Here is an 18,703-nt window from a genome sequence, read left to right on the forward strand (position 1 = left end):
CTCCCAAAAGAGGGGTTAGAAATATCTGCAGCTCTCCATAGTAAAATATTTAAACAAACAAGTGTTTTTCCCTCTAGGTGCCTGCCAGTGTTGCATGCTCCTAATCCCTCTCTGAAATGCTAGAACATGTTTTAATATGGATTACAAAAATGTTAGCTACAAAGGTGTTTGTATGCTCAGAGGGCCACACTAGCAGAGCAGAAACATTGATTCTAAGCTTTTGATTCTAATGTTGCTCTTGGAAAAGAAAAAAAAAAAAAGACATTTTCTCTTTCCAGCACCACTGATGGTTTGCAGGGCGCCCTCCAGAGCTGTATTAACCTATTTTCACCACCATTTCCAGTTCAGTACACTTGGCTGTGATGGTTACAATTGCTTTCTAAAAGTTCACTGCAGTAAGGAGCTTTAAAAAACAATACAGGAAAAAAGAGTAAATTGTAACCTTCATTTTCCAATAGTGTTACAGTGCTATGCTGTTTTTCACATATTTCTGAGATACTCTTCTTTTGTTAGAAGGGATCAGAAATACCCTAGGTGGGTAATTCTTACCCCTTCATTCTGACATTGCCAACTAATTACTTCCTTCCTTGGACCCTCATGTTATTATTTATCACGTTTATTGAGATAGTGCCTAAGAGTCAATCAAGAATGGGGCTGCAGTGTGCTAGACGCTGTGTAAACACAGAATAAGAGATAGTCCCTGCCCGTAAGGCGCTTACAGTCTAAACAGATAAGGCAAAGATCAGCAATGAGGCATAGTGTGACAGAGGAGGCACAGTTTATAGAGTAAAGTATTTTTTTATATTTTCCCAATATTCTTTATCAGTTGGAGTTTTCCATAGACACATTCTATGTTTCAAATCCTAGTTTCCATTGAAATAAGAGCATAGGAGGTAGTACTCCTTTATTTAAAAAACAAACAAACAAACAAACAAACAAAAAACCCAAACCACACACCCAACAACGCAAACTGCAGGATTCTGTCTCTGACAGCTAACTGGTGCCAACTTTCATGCAAAGACTTTTTTTTCTTGTGTTCAGGAGATCCCTGCAGCAGCTGCCTTCAAATCACATTTGATGACTTTTGCTTCAGGTGCCAGGATTTCCTCACTTGAGTACTTTTGGAGGCCGTGAACCTGAGCACTTTCTACAGCTATTGACTCAAGATTTGAACAAACTGTAAAAAAGCAGCCTGTAATTTAAAGGGACACTGTCAACCTAGTAAAACCCAAACTATGGGTCTACCTTAAAATTATCCTAATGCTATGGGAAATAATCTCATAATTCTAAATACAAACCCAAACTACAGCAAGGCCAGGTAACACTAGAGACAGAACAGAGGCAGCAGAGTCTAAAAGAATGAGCACAAGATGAGAAGTGAGGGTCTCAATTTCCCCATTTTTAAAATGGGAATTAGCATCCCTACCTACCTACCAGGGCTGGTGGGAGGATTATTAATGTTAGTCCAGAGTTTTGAAGACCAAAGTGCTATTTAACTACTCAGTACTTTATTATTAGAGGCAGGAATGGATTAATATATTGTAAACATCTTCATACAGATCCCATTGTTTTTGTAAAAGTTTGTGCACTGGAAAGCCATCTTGAGAGGTCAGGGGGAAGAAAAGGTGATAAGATATTTCACAGAGTCTTGTAATTGAGTTAGCTACTACTATTGCTCTTGATGAAAAGCTAATTGTGAGTTAACTCCTTGTGACCTGACAGATGGTCATTCTCCAAAGAAAAGTGATAAAGCAAAACACAAGAACACATACAACTAAGAGCTTAGGTGGTCCTGGCATCAGAAGGGAAAAACCAACTCTTCCCCTGCCATAGAGTAGTAGGCAACTCCCCAAACACTCATCCAAAAAGGATACAAAACAGAAAAAATGGGAGACAATTTAAATATAGTGCCATGAGATGACATGTGCATCTGACTCATGGGGATCAGAAGCGTGTTACATTAGTTATACAGAATCTCACTGACCCTTCGGGTACATCCAGACTACCCGCCGTATCGGCGGGTAGCGATCGATTTATCGGGGATCGATATATCACGTCTCGTTAAGACGCGATATATCGATCCCCGAACGCGCTCCCCGTCGACTCCGGAACTCCACCGGAGCGAGTGGCAGTAGCAGAGTCAATGGGGGAGCCGCGGCCGTCGATCCCACGCCGTGAGGACCCAAGGGAAATCGATCTAAAATACTTCGACTTCAGCTACGCTATTCACGTAGCTGAAGTTGCGTATCTTAGATCGATCCCCCCCGCAGTGTAGACCAGCCCTTTCAAACCCCAGCAAGGGGTACCACACTTCTCAGCTGACAGCAATGTAATATTTTAATTTGTTCATCTATGAAGTGGCTTGGATGTGCTTTCTAGTACTGAAAGCAAGAAGAAGAATAAGCACATATTCATAGTTCTCCTTCTGTTTTCTCTCCGCCTCTTCCTAACCATTGTGTTTGGAAATTTAAATGTTGCCTCTCTTACCCAGAATAATTCCATTGGGTTCCTCTGGTGGTTGCCACACAATTCGTACTGATGTCAGTCTCACTTCAGGGAACACCAGCCTCACAGGAGGTCCTGGGGCTGAAAAGAACAACAGAAATCACAAAAGTGGATATTACGTACCAAAGGAACTGCTAGTTCTGTGACAGCTGCTTGTTTAAACACTTCTCTGTCTGCTTTATACAGAAGTCAGGCCAAGCAGTATCTAACCAGAACTCCAGAGATAGCTGTGAGCTTACGATGCTGTACATGCACACACTGGTTTTATTGTGAGGAATTCTGTGAAAGGCTGGGTGCCTCTAGTACCACAAAAGAGTAAATATAATACTGCAACCACACACCCTAGAATGTTTTGCTGCACCTATAAAAGTGGCGTTACAAGGATGCTTTGACAAATGAGTTCTGACCTATGTGAGAATGATCTCATAACAGCATAGCTGGGAATCCCTGTGAGCCAATCAGATTACACACTTCATCTAAGTCACTACATAGCTGATTATATTCTAGGGTGCGAGGCACTGAGCTACCTTTCCAGAGAGAGAGAATGTGTCAGCTTAATTCCCTTCATGCCTGTTGAAATTGAATAATATCATCTAACTCTGCTGGCAGCCCTAGCTTTGAACTCCCTTCTGATTTTACATATGCATTTTGTACGTGAGTCTAGGCTCGAGAACCTTCATGAGGTCAGAAGCTCATTAACACAGATGGCTGGCACCCAGGTTGTCCATCTCAGGTTCACAAGGTGAGTTTATGCGAATTCACAAATACGCAGGCTCTGAAATTCTCCGTAAGCACAAATCTCACCTGCACTCTCACTGATGATACTTTTAATTAAATTGAACTGAAAGAAGACACAACATGTTTATGTCAGGAATTTGGAGATGGAAGAACAATTTGTATCGTTTGCCAACATATACTTTAGGAGGGAACTGTTATAATGAGCTTGTCTTTGACAAACAACCTTAAACATTTCTCATTACATTCTGGTTTATGGAATTCAGTGAATGCACTATCTCCCTGTAGAGTTTTGCTACAATAATCTGCACTCTGCCTCGTCTCTTAGAAAAAGGCTAAGTTACCACACAGCTAGTGTGTTAGGAGAATGACTAAAGCAATGATTGGGGGTAATTGCGCTCTTCCTCTCTGCAAGGCACAACCTTAGTGCTTTGCTGGAGACTGCAGAAAATATTGTACAAAATCAGAAGTCTGAACATGTTCTCAGTCCAATGTAATTGCTTCAATAAAGTTGCTTATGGAAATCTACAGTTATTTAATTTCTGTTGGGAGCTTTAGATCCAAAAGGATTTGGGGGGTTTATTTTTATTTATTTTTATTAGGAAGAATACAAAAAAAGAGTTTTCAATTGACACATTCTTTATACTTGCTTATACCTGACTGAAAATGCAGAGAAAATGGTCACCTTTAAGTGTTTGACATCTGTAAAGCTGAAAAATATTTTTACTGCTGACGTAAACTTCAGTGAAAATACACCAGGAATACCCTGACCACAAAGACAAATTAAAGCAGAAACAGGGGGTGGCTCTAGTCCTTTCAGCACGTCAAACTGCACAGAGGAATCTCTGAGATCATAGGAAGCATTGGAGGGGATTACAAAGGGAAGCCTATATGGTCACTTTTCAAATGTCAGTCTCTTATTGACCAGATCAAGCAGGTGAATGATTGACAGACTTGTGGGTTGGGGCTAAACAGCAGGCTGCAACTTTATTAATTTTACCTTGTGGAGGGGCACTTCATTGCCTGCCCCGGCGCTCACGTATGAGGCATTTAATTAATTTGTTCCAGTGAGGGTTCCAGGGCTTTTACCACAAACCAAAAAATAACTTGAGGTACATCCTTCCTCATCTACTCAAGCACTCAGTTCAGTTGTGAAACCTCTTCGCCGTGGTTCTCCGCATAAGGAGGGTGGAGTGACAGAGGCCACAAAGGCATGAGAGGGGAACCTCAGTACTCAAAGACTTCAAAGTTCTTCTACTTCATGAGAGCAAGGTCCAGCTGTACAATCCTGGAGGTCTTGTTGACCTCTGGAAGCTGGCTCTTCTTGCCTTTACCCCCGGACACCAGCTGCAAGTTGTGACGAGTCAGCAATCGTAACAGTATAATAAGTAGGGCTCAGTGTCTGTCATGGAGGTTGAGGATGTCATGGATTCCGTGACTTTCTATGACCTCTATGACTTCTGCAGCGGCCAGCATGGCTGAGCCAGGGTCGTCCAAGCAAAGGTGGGGGGGGGAGAGAAACGCAGAAGCCAGTCAACTGTCCCCATCCTCCCTTACTCAGCCAATGGCTAAGCAGAGAACTGAAGGGGGGAACCCCCTCTCTGTTGTGCATGCATTTTGACTTCTCTTATTCCCTGATGCCTAATCAAAGTTCTTACTGGAATGCCAAACTCCATATCTCCTTCAGGCCCAGTCAGGGCCAGATTTGTTTATTGTGTCCTATTATAGCATTTCTTGTTTTAGTGCTAAGATTGCAGTTCTGTAGAAGTTCATAATTGGGCTGTCAAACTTCACTCCAGCCTGGAACTAGCTCTATGAGGTTTGAATGAGTGAGAAATGGAGTTTTTTTCTTTTGTCAATTACGGGGGGAAATGTTTTCAGTTTTTGGGCCCAGAACCTCAGCTTGCCCCTAATGCTGTGCTAATTGACACTAGCCAAAGATCAGATTCTTTATGTTTAAAATTGTAAGCAAATCTAGGCTATATTTTTAAGTTTGCATAACGAAAACAGCTTTTGTTTTAAAAAGAAATGCTAGAATGAATGGGAAGAACACTTCAGCGACCCATAAACTCACCATCATCCTTGGTTCTCTCTATGACTGGAGGGAAGTTAGGGACCCCATCTCCAATACGTGTGAACGCCAGCACCTGAATCTCATAAAGAACATATTTCCTCAAGCTGGCCAGCAGGACACTCTGGGTGTGGTTACCTCTCACTATTTGGGTCTTTGGTTCAGAGTCCAAATCTTTTGCTTTAAACAGAATCTGCAAGAATAAACACAACAGAAAAAGTATGGTTATCAATCATTATCCAAAAGGATTGCAAGAAAGATTGTATGTATTTTGGGTTCTTCCTGATCTTAAAATATAAAGCAACAGACTCAACTGCACTCTTTTGCACAGAGCAAACAGGTAATCCCATAGACATGAGCACTGGCTGTATATAACACAGAAGGTAAGCCATGAACTGCTGGACATGTGAAGGGAAATCAGTGATACTGCATGCTTGAACCTGAGAGATTATGACTTTAGAAGTCAGAGGGCATTGTTAGAAACAATGCAACTCTGCTGGATACTTTGCCCTCATCTCTGGTGACTGAACTGCAATGATCTGGGATGATGAGGTGAGTATGAGCAAGCTTATTCCAGCATCTTGACTGATATCCCTTTCTGTGGTCTCCACTTCGAGCAGGTGTAAATTCCAATTCAAGGAGACATACCCATGCTAGCTCTGATTGAGTTAGCATGCTTTAAACAGAATGTAGACGTGCGATGTGAACAACAGGAGAAGCTAGTACATACCTATCTGAGACACTAGGCATGAAGTTGGGGTACCTAGCCCACTCCTGCTGTTAACGTCACCGTGGCAACACTCTATTTTTAGCATGCTAGCTTGACCAGAGCTAGTGTAGTTTATATCTCCAGCTCCAAGTGTAGACATACCCAAAACAAATCAGATCACTCCTCCGAAGAAAGAGACTATTTCCTGACCCTTCTCAAAAGAGAAATGGGTAAATTAATATGCATCTGTTAGATAATAACTATCTAACAGATAGTGGAAAAGCAGCCTAGCAAATGTATTAAAACCTCGATTGTGTACCTTGTAGCCCAGGATAAGTCCATTTTGCTCTGGTTCAGGTACTGATGTCCATGTCAGTAGGATCTGAGTAGAGCTTACTGCTTCAGCTGACACATTCTCAGGGGGAGCAGAAGGAACTGCAATCATATGGAATCACAGACATTAGAGACAGGTCTTTCCTATTACGTCACCTCTTCATCGCCCTGCCAGCTCAGGATTGTTCCCTACAGAGCATTTGCTTCTGTCTTGTTTAGTCTAGTTTTCAGTGTCCGTTGCAAGACTTCTCCACAGCCTAAAACAGATGAAAGTCCATTTTTCTCTGATATTCACCCTATATTTCCCACTCTTAAATCTCATCCTATGTTTCCTAGCTCTATCCCTCCTTCTACCCTAATTTCTCACTAATTCTTCCATGACATTTGTGAACAACCAAAGATTCTAAATTACGGACTGTGCATTTCTGGGTGCTCATTTGTTTTATTTTTATAAAATAATAATAAAGATGGAAATTGGGATTTAAACGCTCAGCATTCTATATACTTTGTAATAATTAGAATCAAGTTAGCACTGGATTAATGTAAATATCTTTCTCAATATCTCTGTCACACGTTTTATTTCCCTGTGTTGAAAGCCAGAGATCCTTATATACTGGGAATTTATCTGAAGGTGCAAATCTGTTCCAACAAGAAGTTTTACATCTGTCCTGCTTCCTATGCTATCTGAAAGGAAATTATAGCATCTTGTGTAGAATTGGCAATAATTCCAGCCTCTGGATTGAGCCCAGACCTCCCGATTCACTGAGGACTCCTCCAACCTCCAAGCCTTTTGATTACGGTGTAGTATACAAAATGACAATGTTGTAGATCTATCACTGAGGAGCTCGGCTTGGATCAGCAGGGTATAAAAGAAAGACATGCCTATTTCATTTAAATTATAAAATGTGATTATTGGGCCTTATGAAACTAGAAATACGACTGGAGCTGAAATTACTGACTCCTCACTGACCTGAAAGCAGAGGGAATCTGCATCCTCTGACTATATTACCTCTCCAGGCATCACAGAAGAACCACACAACCACAACTTTAACACCATGCAGTTATTGCAATTAAATTTGGAGGCTGCTTTTAAGGGTTCAACAAACACAATTTTATTTTGTCCCTTTCGTCTTTTTTTCTGTGCATTTCTAATGTCTGAAGGGCATAATCCTTCTTAAAGCACAATAAAACCTGCCAAGCTTCAGAGAACATTCATTTGCCAAGGAAGAGAATGTTACACAAGCACACATGGAAAAGAAGGCTTGAATAAGGTTCTGAGTGCATCACCAAGGGAGCGCAATGCCCCTGAAAAAGCCAGCACTCTCCTTGCAGTCCAAACTGAAAACAGAAGAAAAGCTGTTATGGAGGGCTAGCACCTGAGGCTGCAAGCAGCAAGAACAGTATAACGAGTATGACACGAGAATATATATTGGGGAAAAAAAATTCACCAACCCACATCCTGGTGCACTGAAGGTTAACCGCATATACAGTCATTTCTGAAACAATTTCCCTGTTAACAATTACCTGGGACATGAGAAAAACAGCACCATCACACGACAATGCAGCAGACTGAAATCAGATTTTTTTCCCCTCTCTATGCTGAAGTGTTTTTTATCTTCTTCTAGATTTATCCCCCACAAGGATATAATTATGTTAAAGGAAAACAGATTGCCAGGAGCCATGAATGTCTTTGGATCCCTGCCATAACTTTATCTGTAGATCTTCACAAAGAGCTACTCCCACATGAATTACTTTGGCAGGAGAGGGAAAGGAATCAGAGTAAGTGTAAAGAAAAGCAGTCCTTTTCCAGACACATTTATTCATATTTTCTTTGCTTTGAATTTCCCTTTTTACAAGAGAAGACTTTATTTTTGTGAATAATCTTTTGCTTTTTGGTCAGCTGCCATAAGTTCTCCAGAGTTCACAGAAGGTTGCTGTTGAAGTTGTGCTCACAGTGTATGCATACATCTTTAGGTTGTGTATATGATCACTTATTACTGCTAGCAAGAGTCTAAGTCTAACAATGCAGGAAATGGAGCTTTCTGAAGATTTGCTAGCCCAGACTCTTGATGCTCTCTCTCACCTCTCAGTAATGGACAGGGCAAATATTTCCCCAAATATTACCTTGGGAATGTAAGCACAATATCTAAATGGCCACTCTTTTTTTGTGGGTCAAGTGTTTCCCAAATCTTTAGTTTGTCTCTGTTCTGGCACTATACTGCAAAGCTTTTTTTGATGGTCATGTTTCTATTCCAAGGGGGAACCAGATTCAAGATGATCATTAGACAGAGGATGTGAAGGTGTGTGTTTGTGTATTGTGTTTAGTGATAAGGTGGTTGAATTTATGGTTGTTTTTCACCGGGTGCCACAACCAGAATACAATGTTGAAAAGTCTCAAAAGTATAAAGTGAAAGACACGAGAAGTTGAAGCTAAATGTTGAGACAATCTACTGTTCTCCATGAGGTAGTTAGAAGTAATGCCAACTGCATGGGGTACTTTGCGTGATCAGACATGGGAAACTACAGAGAATCTACTGGTATTTTCCACTGGACCTTAGCAGAAGCTCATGGTTTTGCAGTTACGTTCACCATCACCATAGCCTCATTCTGTCCATTATACCTGGAGTGCCTCACTGTGGTAGGACCATACATCCCTGTCCTGACTCAAACATTCTCATACTGTAAATGCAACAAAGGTTCATAGTTCATCTCTTTATCAGTGTCAGTGACAATCCTTACAATCCATTGGTCTCTATTTTGGATTTTACCAGGAAAGTTCAACTGTCTTAAAAGATGCCACACCGTGGAGTGGTCCACTGGTTCCTTGTATTAGCTCATTTAAGTTAACTGAATCATTGTCACATTTTGAAAGTAAAAATAAAGCTGATAATTTGTACCTCTTATGTTAGTTAGAGGTGATGGTTCAGACCTATGGCTATGGTAAAAATAATAGTGTTGCACCATAAAACCCTTTGTCTAGAAAGCGAGTTAGACATTATAGGCCAGATCCTCAGCAAGTGGAAATTGATATAGCGCCATCAGCTACAATGGAGCAATGCTTCTTTACACCAACGGAGGATTTGGCCCTATTTCTGCAATAAAGCAATGCTTTATCTCAGCATCTTAACTGCTTCATGAAGGTCAATGTCTGAAACACTAAGAGCTTGAACCTCCCACAGATACGTGACTGTACTTGTGCAACAGCTGATTTTGTAAGACGAGTGCTATGCACGTAATCAGGAAGCATTATGAGCCCACAAATACTAGGGCAGTGGATTGGCACAATTGAGATGAATTATATGAAAACATGAGGTTATGGATCAAGAAAGAAACATTCGAATCAAGGTTGTATGAACACTATCAAGGTCTAGTTAGCATTTCTGTAGTTGAAATATGTAATCCTGAAAACCAATTCCCATCACAATGAGTGGAAACAGAGTTTGTAAATTGTCATTCTATGATTATATTACACAGTGAAATTAACTGAATTATTTAAGTTCCCAGAGTATGAAAACATTTTGGATCAATAAAATCTGTCCTTTTTGAAGCGCAAATTAATCTCTCTCCCCTCTTCAACAACCTGTTATTGTATCCAGGATGTGGATCTTCCCTTCATGTTCATCCTTCCTGCTGTCTACACTTAAGCCATCCCCCAAGCTATCCCAGTATTGCTTCTCCATGCTCAGTCTGTTTGGTTGCCTCTAGCCTTCTTTATAATGAAATGCATTAAAAGACAGAGTAGCTGCAGTGACATGCAACTTATTGTTAGCATGTGTGCTCAGTTAACAGTGACATAATCACACATCTTAGAATAAACAGTCATCCAGATGCAATTTTTCTTTTTAATAAAGATCATGGACTCATCCAGCTGCACTGACCTATAGGATACCAAGAGCGAGTTTAGTGCCTGAACTCACTTCTCAGGCTACCACCCTGGCCTAGTGGTTAGAGCTCTGCACTGGCAGTTGAGAAATAGAGGCTCCAGTCTTGGCTCTGTCACTGCGTGGCCTTGGATGAGTCAACTTTGGCCTGACTGTCAAGAGCACTGAGCACCCACAATTCCAGTTAAAATCAACCTTTCTATGTCTCCCCATCTGTAATATAGGATATCAATTCTTACCCACTTTCTACCTGCCTCACAGGAATGTTGGGAGAATTTTTGTAAGGCATTGTGAGCATATACGCCTCTGTATAAACGTTAAGTATTACTATTGTGCTCACTCCCTGAAAGAAGTGGCTGATGGAACTTGTGTTTGCCTTGAATGACCGCCCTTCCTTTCCCCCCACCTCTGGCTTTAGGTGTACCCTACCCACACCTTAGCCCAGCCATGACCATGAATGCAAGGCCTGTCAGGTTAATTTCAGTCTTGATTAAGTTTTTGTTTTCAACACAGCAGGTTGCTCCACCAACATTTGTTTTCTTGTGCCACTTAATCTGAAAAGATGCAGCCTAATGTATGATCCTTAACTGTGCACCAAGAAAATACATGGAAAACAAACAAATAAACTAGTCCTTACGGCCCAAATCAGTGCTCAGCATCATTTTGATTCCAGTTTTCATTCTTTCCCCTCTAGAATCTCTTGCCAAATTAAATATTTTTTTTTAATACTCGGAGAGAAAATGCTGACATATACACATGGAACTTTTGATCTTTAACGGCTGATCTGGACCACTATTATCCCAAGGTTTTATGAAATCACTTAATCTCAGTATCTGTTAATTTTCAGAGGAATTGTGTGAACAGCAATAGAGAAAAGAGGAAATGCAGTTATCTCCTTATAATGATACAGAGCTCTTCAAAACTATTTTATTCTGGGACATACTATCTCAAAGTCCATTACAAACATGTCTTGTTTAAAATACCTCTAGCAATAACATTTCAGTTACTAGGAAAAACCCAACACTTTAACAGGAAGGGGCTCAAAGATTTTGTTTAGCCTTTTACCTTCAGTGAGTTCAACGGTTAGTTGCCTGAACCAGTAGACCAAATCATGCAAGGTGCTGACCACCTGTTGCTTCCATTGGTAGTTTTGGCACATTGTCTATATTTACATATACGCAGATGTGCACATACACACACAGCATGTACAGTATTAACTTTCAAAGCACTCAAGTTTAAACGATTTTGAAGAAAAGTAACAAGCATGATCCTTGCTTAAATACAAGTCACATGCAACAGTAATTCACTTTTACTATTGAATATTTTATCCAAGTAGGGTCACTCCATCTAATTATTCACCTGCAGTAAAAGCAAATTACATCAGAGGCATGCAAGCTGCGTCTGAGAAAGAAGCTCTGTTTGAAGTTCCCTAGCTAACAGCTTTGCAAGATCTAGCTTCTGCTGTTGTTACAGAGTTACCAGTTACTTATTGCTGCCTTGATAGTGTAGAGACTGCTTTCTTCTGGCAACTAGAAGTCTCTAAACTAGTATAATATCTGCATACTCAGAACAGGTGGACAGAACAATTTCTATGTGCTTGTTAGCATGCGCATATGTGGGTTACATTTATGCCGATCTACAGGCACAATTTTGGAAGGTGGCACTGATAGCTCAGATCATTAGTTTCCTCTTTGGTTACTATCTACTCCATTTAAAATCTTCCCCCACAAGCTGCCTGGCTAGCAAATGTGTCTTTTTTACCACCAATGGATCCGTAGATTGCACTTTTAGGTTTAGTAGATCTGCAAGAAAGAGAGGTTGAGGGAAAGGGCTGAAGATACTGAAATGCACTGAGCCCATTCTTCACAGAAGCGCATATACTGTTACTTACCAGACTCCCGTGTGCAACTTCTCACCACTTCACTCCATGGTCCTGCCCCGATGGCATTGAAGGCCTGAATCTGCAGTTCATATTCTACCCACTCCTCCAGATCCTCAACAGTATATTCCCTCTCCAGCCGGTCACTGATAACCTTCATGAGCACTGGAGACTGCAGATCCACACGCCACAATTTTATCCTGTAACCCACCGACTCTGGGTTGCCATTATATTGAGCATCCAGGAGAGGCTGGCCATTAATAAGAAGAAGAGCACAAAATTATTGCACAGAATGGGTGGACTATGCTTTTCAAATCATACGTCATTGCCTTTTGTACTCATATACTTAATAAATACTGCAAGAAGGTGAGAGAAGTTTGGGGTGGTGAGAAGTTGAGGGTTTATTATACATTTTGTTTATCTTTGTTGACCATTTATAATATTTTTTTTATTTTGCATGTAATATTTTTAATTTTTTTTCTATGCCACCCTACCTAAATATTGTATAGCAAACAACACCTCTCTCTGCCCCTCCCACACCTACATACACCCCTCACTCCATATACGTGGAGGTAATACCAATGTGGTAAATTGCAGAACCAGGGGATAAACTGTGGAAACTAGTGATCAATTGCAGAGCCATGGGATAAATATATCATGCACCTCAGACTGTTTCACTGGCCCTCTGCCTATTAATCCATCTAACTAGGATTTTTTCTAACATTCCAACTCCCTGAGCAGCATCAGACACTTAAAAGAAAAATTAACCTGCCCCAGAAATGTCATCACCTGCTCCACCCGAGTGTGGATTTTCCCCCTTAAAACTACATCTGTATGAGCCCAACTATGAGCAAGATTCAACACTGCTTCAGTAACAGGTTTTGTTGTATATTAACATTTCATAGCTTTAAAGTATTCTATCCTGTGGCCCAGTAGGACTAGAAATGTAAACTTCATTCAGTTGGAAAGAAGTTCCCAAAGGGTCACAAAACTCACTCGTCGGCCTTGAAGGGCAGCGATGTCACACTTTAAAATGCTGACATTATGCTGTGTAGAAAAGCTAAACTGGGTCATTTTCAGATGTGTTTGTGGCTCCCTCTGACCTCTGCACTGTTAGTCTCATGGTAAATATGACATCTCGCTTTACAGGTGGATGAATATAAAACAGTCCTAATGAAAGTTTTAAAAATCCCCTAAAATGCTCTTGAATGAACCAGAGTACAGGCCACAGATATGAACGTGTGATATGCTATTAAAGTGTGACTGCAGGGGTTAGGGATGAGCATATTACTCATATGTGAAGCCACGAGTGAGATATGCAGCTCAATGACCAAATGAACTGTAATAGCTTTTCTATACATACTAATGTCCCATTTATAAGTCTGACGTCTCAGCCCTTCAAGGTCTAGACAAGTTCTGGGTGCCACTTGGAAGCTGGAATCTCGCCTTTCCAATGAAATACTGCTCCTATCTAGTCACATTTGTGGAGGAGGAGGAGGGAGCTGCAGCAGGGGGAACTATTTTGGGGTCAGATTTATAATGCAGAAAGGAGACTATTTGAAGGGAGCTAGAATATTAGAGTAAATCCCAGTGAGATATTTTCATGGGCAACTGAGGCAGTCAAAGGTGCATGATAAATTAATTTGTGAATGGCTCTGCAATTAATCATCTGGCGCCACAATTTATCACATAGCTCTGCAATCGATCACCTGGATACAGTTTCTACCTAAGTGGTGTGTAGGTATATATGGAAATACTCTGCTCTCAGTTACACTGGCATAAAACCAGAGTAACTCTCTAAATATAAAGGGTCTTACTCTAGATATATACCAGTGTAATGCACAAGCAGCATTTAACTTATTACAATTTTAGTTCATTAACAATTTATCATTACAACATACTTCTGTTTTTTTCCTATGGACAACCAATTTCATCGTCTCCTCACCATCATGTGATCAACCCTTTTTTTTTTTTTTAAATGATCTCAAAAGGCCAGCTCCCAACAAGGGTGACCAGATGTCCCAATTTTATAGGGACAGTCCCGATTTTGGGGTCTTTTTCTTATATAGGCTCCTATTACCCCTCCACCCCCATCCCGATTTTTCACATTTGCTGTCTGGTCACCCTACTCCCAACCTAGCTAACATCTCTTGATATCAGTATCTGCAAGATCACCATATTTTAGTGATCAGAACTCAATAAAGAACTCTGTGGAAAGAAGCAGCAAATTAGCTCAAGTATTCATATTGCCTGTATGTGCTGACTGAAGCTGGGGACATGGAAAGCCTCAAAAGCTAAGGCACTAACATCTCTGGCCTTTTACACAAGGCGTATATTTCCCTTGTAAGTGAGGGCAGTGGGGAATTGAGGTGATTAGTAAAGCGCTTAGATAAATCTCAGATTTCAGACAATTTGGGAAAGGGAATATTTTTGCTGTTCCTCTTTGGGTCAAATGCATGAAAAAGTAATTTATGAACTTTGGACAAATTCTCTGGGGAAACTGACACCTCAAATGTCGACATCTCCCCCAGACTCCTCAATTTACAGTAACTCACCATCCATCGGATCCACAAGCTAGTTTCACTGGCAGTGCGCACGGTAACGCTCCCTGGTGCAACATCTGGTGGTGCCTGCAGTGTCTGGATGACACGAGATGGTTGGCTGAGTGGGCTTTGGCCGACAATATTCACCTGTCTCATCCGGAATCTAAAGCATAAAGAAAGCATAATGCAAACATGTTCCAAAGCAAAGCTAACCTGAAAACTGAACAAATGCTATTTCTTGCCCAGGACTACACCAATAGAAAGAAAGAAAACCAGGCCGTCATCAATTTGAGACATAAATGCCATTGCTCATGAATACCCATTAAATTCATCGCCCTGTTCACTACTGCAACAATGGCAAGATCCTCAAAATTAGACTAATTTAGTGTCTATTAGAAACAGACAGGCAATATGAGGAGATTACGGTAATTATACCACATTTGAGGAGATTATGCCAGCATTAACTGATTTTCCCTTGAGATGCCTTTGTGTTACATTCAGAAAGGGTGTTACAAATATCGGTATCTGGATATCATAGTGTCCTTGCAAATATCAGAAATGCATCAGTTATATTTCCCTTCAACGGTCAATTCAATGAGGGCTGATATATCTTTGTGGACAGCCTTGTCTCCTTTCCTACACAAGAATGATTAAGTCATTTAATATGGATACACAGTTTAAAAGCCATCCTGTTTGCTCCAAATGATCTCTTCTACAGCAGGAGTCCATATAGGGGCATGAAAGCCTTTTTCAACTTCATAAGGAATCACAAAAAAGTTAAGACTTGTTGTAGGCTTCAGATACCCACAGGTGACAAATACAGGAGGGTCTTGCAGTTCCAAATATTTGAGGCTAGCTTGTAGCTGTTCAATTTGTTTATATTGAACAGTGGAAATCTGGCTCTAATGATTGGACTTAGATAAGGGTCGAGCTAGACTACATAGCACCATTTATCTATCTGCTTTGATCACTTTAGGAAGTGCATTAAAGGCAATACATCAAACAAACATCATCCTTAATTTCACACTCAAACATTGGCAAAGAGTGTAGGAAAGAAGCTCAACTGACAAAGACTGTCTAACTGATAATTAGCGCTCATGATTTATCCCTTCAGCGTGCGGTAACTAGAGCTGGCAGGATGATCACTCTGTTTTGCAGCAACTTTTGAGGTTTTGAAATTTGCAAATTTTTTCATGAAAACAGAATTGTGTTGAAATGTCAGAGAGAGAGAGCGTGTAGATAGCCTGGTAGTAGGACACTGGCCAAGGATGTGGGAGACCCAGATTTAAATCCCTACTCTGTCTTATTCAAAGCAGAGGTTTTTTATCTCAGACCACTCTGCTTCAGGCAGGGCAGAGACTTAAATCTGAGTCTTCCACATCCAGGCCAGGACCCTAACCACCAGGTTAAGGAGTGCAAGAGAGTCCCGCCCTTCCCAGCTCTAGCACTCTCCTGACCATTGATACCATTGATAACCTCAAGGATCTGGTGACAGCTGGGAAATTCATCTCTTTCAATGATCCTATGAAGAGAGCTGAGTGAATATTTACGTTGCAAGCAATTTGGGGAAAAAATGGTTTGGGGGCAAACTGAAAATGATGTTTTTTGAAATTTTTTGGCAAATTTGAAAAGATTGAGTTGAACCTCCATGAAACATTTTGGTAATGTTGAAAAGTCTTAGCCCTGAAAGTTTCTGTTTAGCTTTTCAGGAATTTTGACAAAAGGAAAGGAGGATGAGATTCACAGAGGAGGAGGTGGTGGTACTGCTGCATCCCTTATTAACTTTAGCCTTCAGCTGGGATGGGGGCAACCTGGGCTCAGTTACCCCCTCTACCTAACATAGGGACAGGAATGGAACATGGATCTCCCCCATTTCCAGAGAGGGGCCTAGCCACTGGGCTAGGGGATATTCTAATATGAGGCTTTCCCAGTCTCTCCTTTTGAAGCTGTCCCTTTTATATAAACAATTAAAGAGTTACTGGAGAAGGGATTTGAACTTGTGCCTCCCACATCTTACATGAGTGCCTTAACTACCAGGCCATGGAATCCTTCTCACTCTTTTTCTTTGGCCCAATGACTATCCATTGTCATCATGAAAGACTACAAAGACATCCTGATAATACATTTTTTTTCTAAAATTGCCTTATTAGAAATCTCCCACATCTGGAAATAGCTTTTAGAAATTCTTGACAGGCCCGTATATATCAGATACAACTGAGTGGCAATATGCTGTACTGGGGAGGAAGAGTCCAATATGCTCTGGTGGTTTTTTACTAAAATTAAGAAAATTAGTGCACAGGTACTGAACTAATTACAAACAAGGTGAAGATCTTATCATATGTATCTTATTGCTTAGCAATTCACGGTATCATGTGACCCAAGTAACAGGCCTTTCAGTGGTGTGAAAGTAGACAGTGTCTGTAGCAAATTGCTTTGCCCTGGCTCCCAGAAGTCCCTGATTACTAAGACTTTTATTAGTACACTATTTAATATAGGCATTTTCCATTAGGATTGGGCATCCCCATTCTCAGACCTTGTTTATACTAGAAAACTGCATCAGTTTAATTAAATTGGATGTACTAAAATCGGTTTAAACTTTACATATATTGTTTTATCTTAATTTGGTGAATTCCTGTAAGCAAACCTTTAAACTAATTTAAATTACTAAATTAAGCTAAATCAATAGAAGCATCTTTAAACTGATGTAAGTGTGTAGATAGGAGATTGTGACAGTTTAACTAGACCGATTTGTAATCAGTTTTAGTTAAACTGGTGCATCCTTTCTGTATAGACAAGGCCTCAGCCTCATGATCTAAGAAGTTACTCAGTAGTCCCATTTAGTTGGTTTATTCCCTTTTGCATCACGATTAGTTATTTTACTATGCATAGGTTAAAATTTAAATGTACTAAACACGTTGTATACACTATGGGGTGTGAACTTTTGCCTTTCATTCATATTGCAAACTACAGTCAGCTGCTTATGAATAGAAAAGCTTCTCCAGTTGATACTGCATTTAATTACCAGCTCTTCTCACCTGTAATGAGTGTATGGAATGAGGTTTGGTATCTCCAGCATCTGGGCATCAGGTTCATTCTCCACCTCATATAGACTCACCCACTCCTCCTCCTCTCCTAGAACACCAACCTATAGTTGAGAAGTGCAGGAACAAATGTTAACCAGACAACACAATGTCCACACCTGGCGACACGTGTAATTGCTGCAGTGGAAGGATGGATACCTTTAAATCAAGAGTAACTAGCTAACATTTGTTTTATGTGCTGTGGCACTCAACAATGGTAAATATGAAACAGTGGCACTTCCAGCCTGCCTTATCTACTGCTGGGATTTCACTTTTGATTCACTGGTGAGGCCTATTGCAAAGACACATCATAACAACCCAGAGTAAAGAGGGCTAAAGCCATGTTTGATTCATCTGCATGTTAATATCTAGAAGGCAAAAGTGTTGGCTAGTGTTATAACAAAAATGAAGAGTTGACTTCATCAGAATACGTTTCAGTAACTGATGCAGATTAACCAGGTCTGAGTGGAGGCAAAGCAAGGGCCCCTCAGTAATGAAGACAGAGAACAAAAGAAGACAAAGAACAAAGGAGCTTTGTGCTGTGCTGAGACCATGCTCCTCTATACACAGCGCTCTGTATTAATTAACCACTGTTTGTGGCCAAGAGCCAGCTCGGCACAGCCCCTCAGCTAGCGTACTGCTAGCAGGGGCAGAACAGTCATGGGAATTTAAAGCATTACAATCCACATGCCATCTCCAGGTTAAAACTGAAGTAGGAACAGTCAGGACTTAAAAGAGAGACACCAATGGATAAGAGGCGAGCCAGGGTCTTTCACTGGGCCTCAGAAGCTGTCAGCAACAGTAGGCTGAAGACTGGGTCAGGCCTGATAGAGTGGTAGCAAGGATTTTGGGAGGGAGCTGGAAAAGCGAGTGAGGAGGATTAGTTATTAGCTTGGTGACTCAGGAGTGCCGCAGAGAGGATCTCAGATAGAGCCCTCTAATATAATCTTACACCTGCTAACACCAC

The 18,703-nt window shown here is 40.8% G+C and overlaps 1 protein-coding gene across 1 annotated transcript in view; it reads right to left on the reverse strand.

The window, feature by feature from the left end:
• The window catches only part of SDK1 (sidekick cell adhesion molecule 1), a 628,797-nt gene that overhangs the window by 92,582 nt on the left and 517,512 nt on the right, over positions 1 to 18,703 (reverse strand). The window contains exons 24-29 of the mRNA XM_029911274.1: positions 17,692 to 17,801; positions 14,669 to 14,819; positions 12,126 to 12,363; positions 6,340 to 6,455; positions 5,315 to 5,504; positions 2,488 to 2,586 (exon numbers count right to left, since the gene is read on the reverse strand). Coding sequence (XP_029767134.1) covers positions 2,488 to 2,586; positions 5,315 to 5,504; positions 6,340 to 6,455; positions 12,126 to 12,363; positions 14,669 to 14,819; positions 17,692 to 17,801 — 904 coding nt within the window. The remainder of the gene's footprint in view (positions 1 to 2,487; positions 2,587 to 5,314; positions 5,505 to 6,339; positions 6,456 to 12,125; positions 12,364 to 14,668; positions 14,820 to 17,691; positions 17,802 to 18,703) is intronic.

Source organism: Terrapene carolina, unplaced genomic scaffold (assembly GCF_002925995.2).
Source record: "Terrapene carolina triunguis isolate 2854851 unplaced genomic scaffold, T_m_triunguis-2.0 Scaffold93, whole genome shotgun sequence".
Lineage (NCBI taxonomy): Eukaryota > Metazoa > Chordata > Testudines > Emydidae > Terrapene > Terrapene triunguis.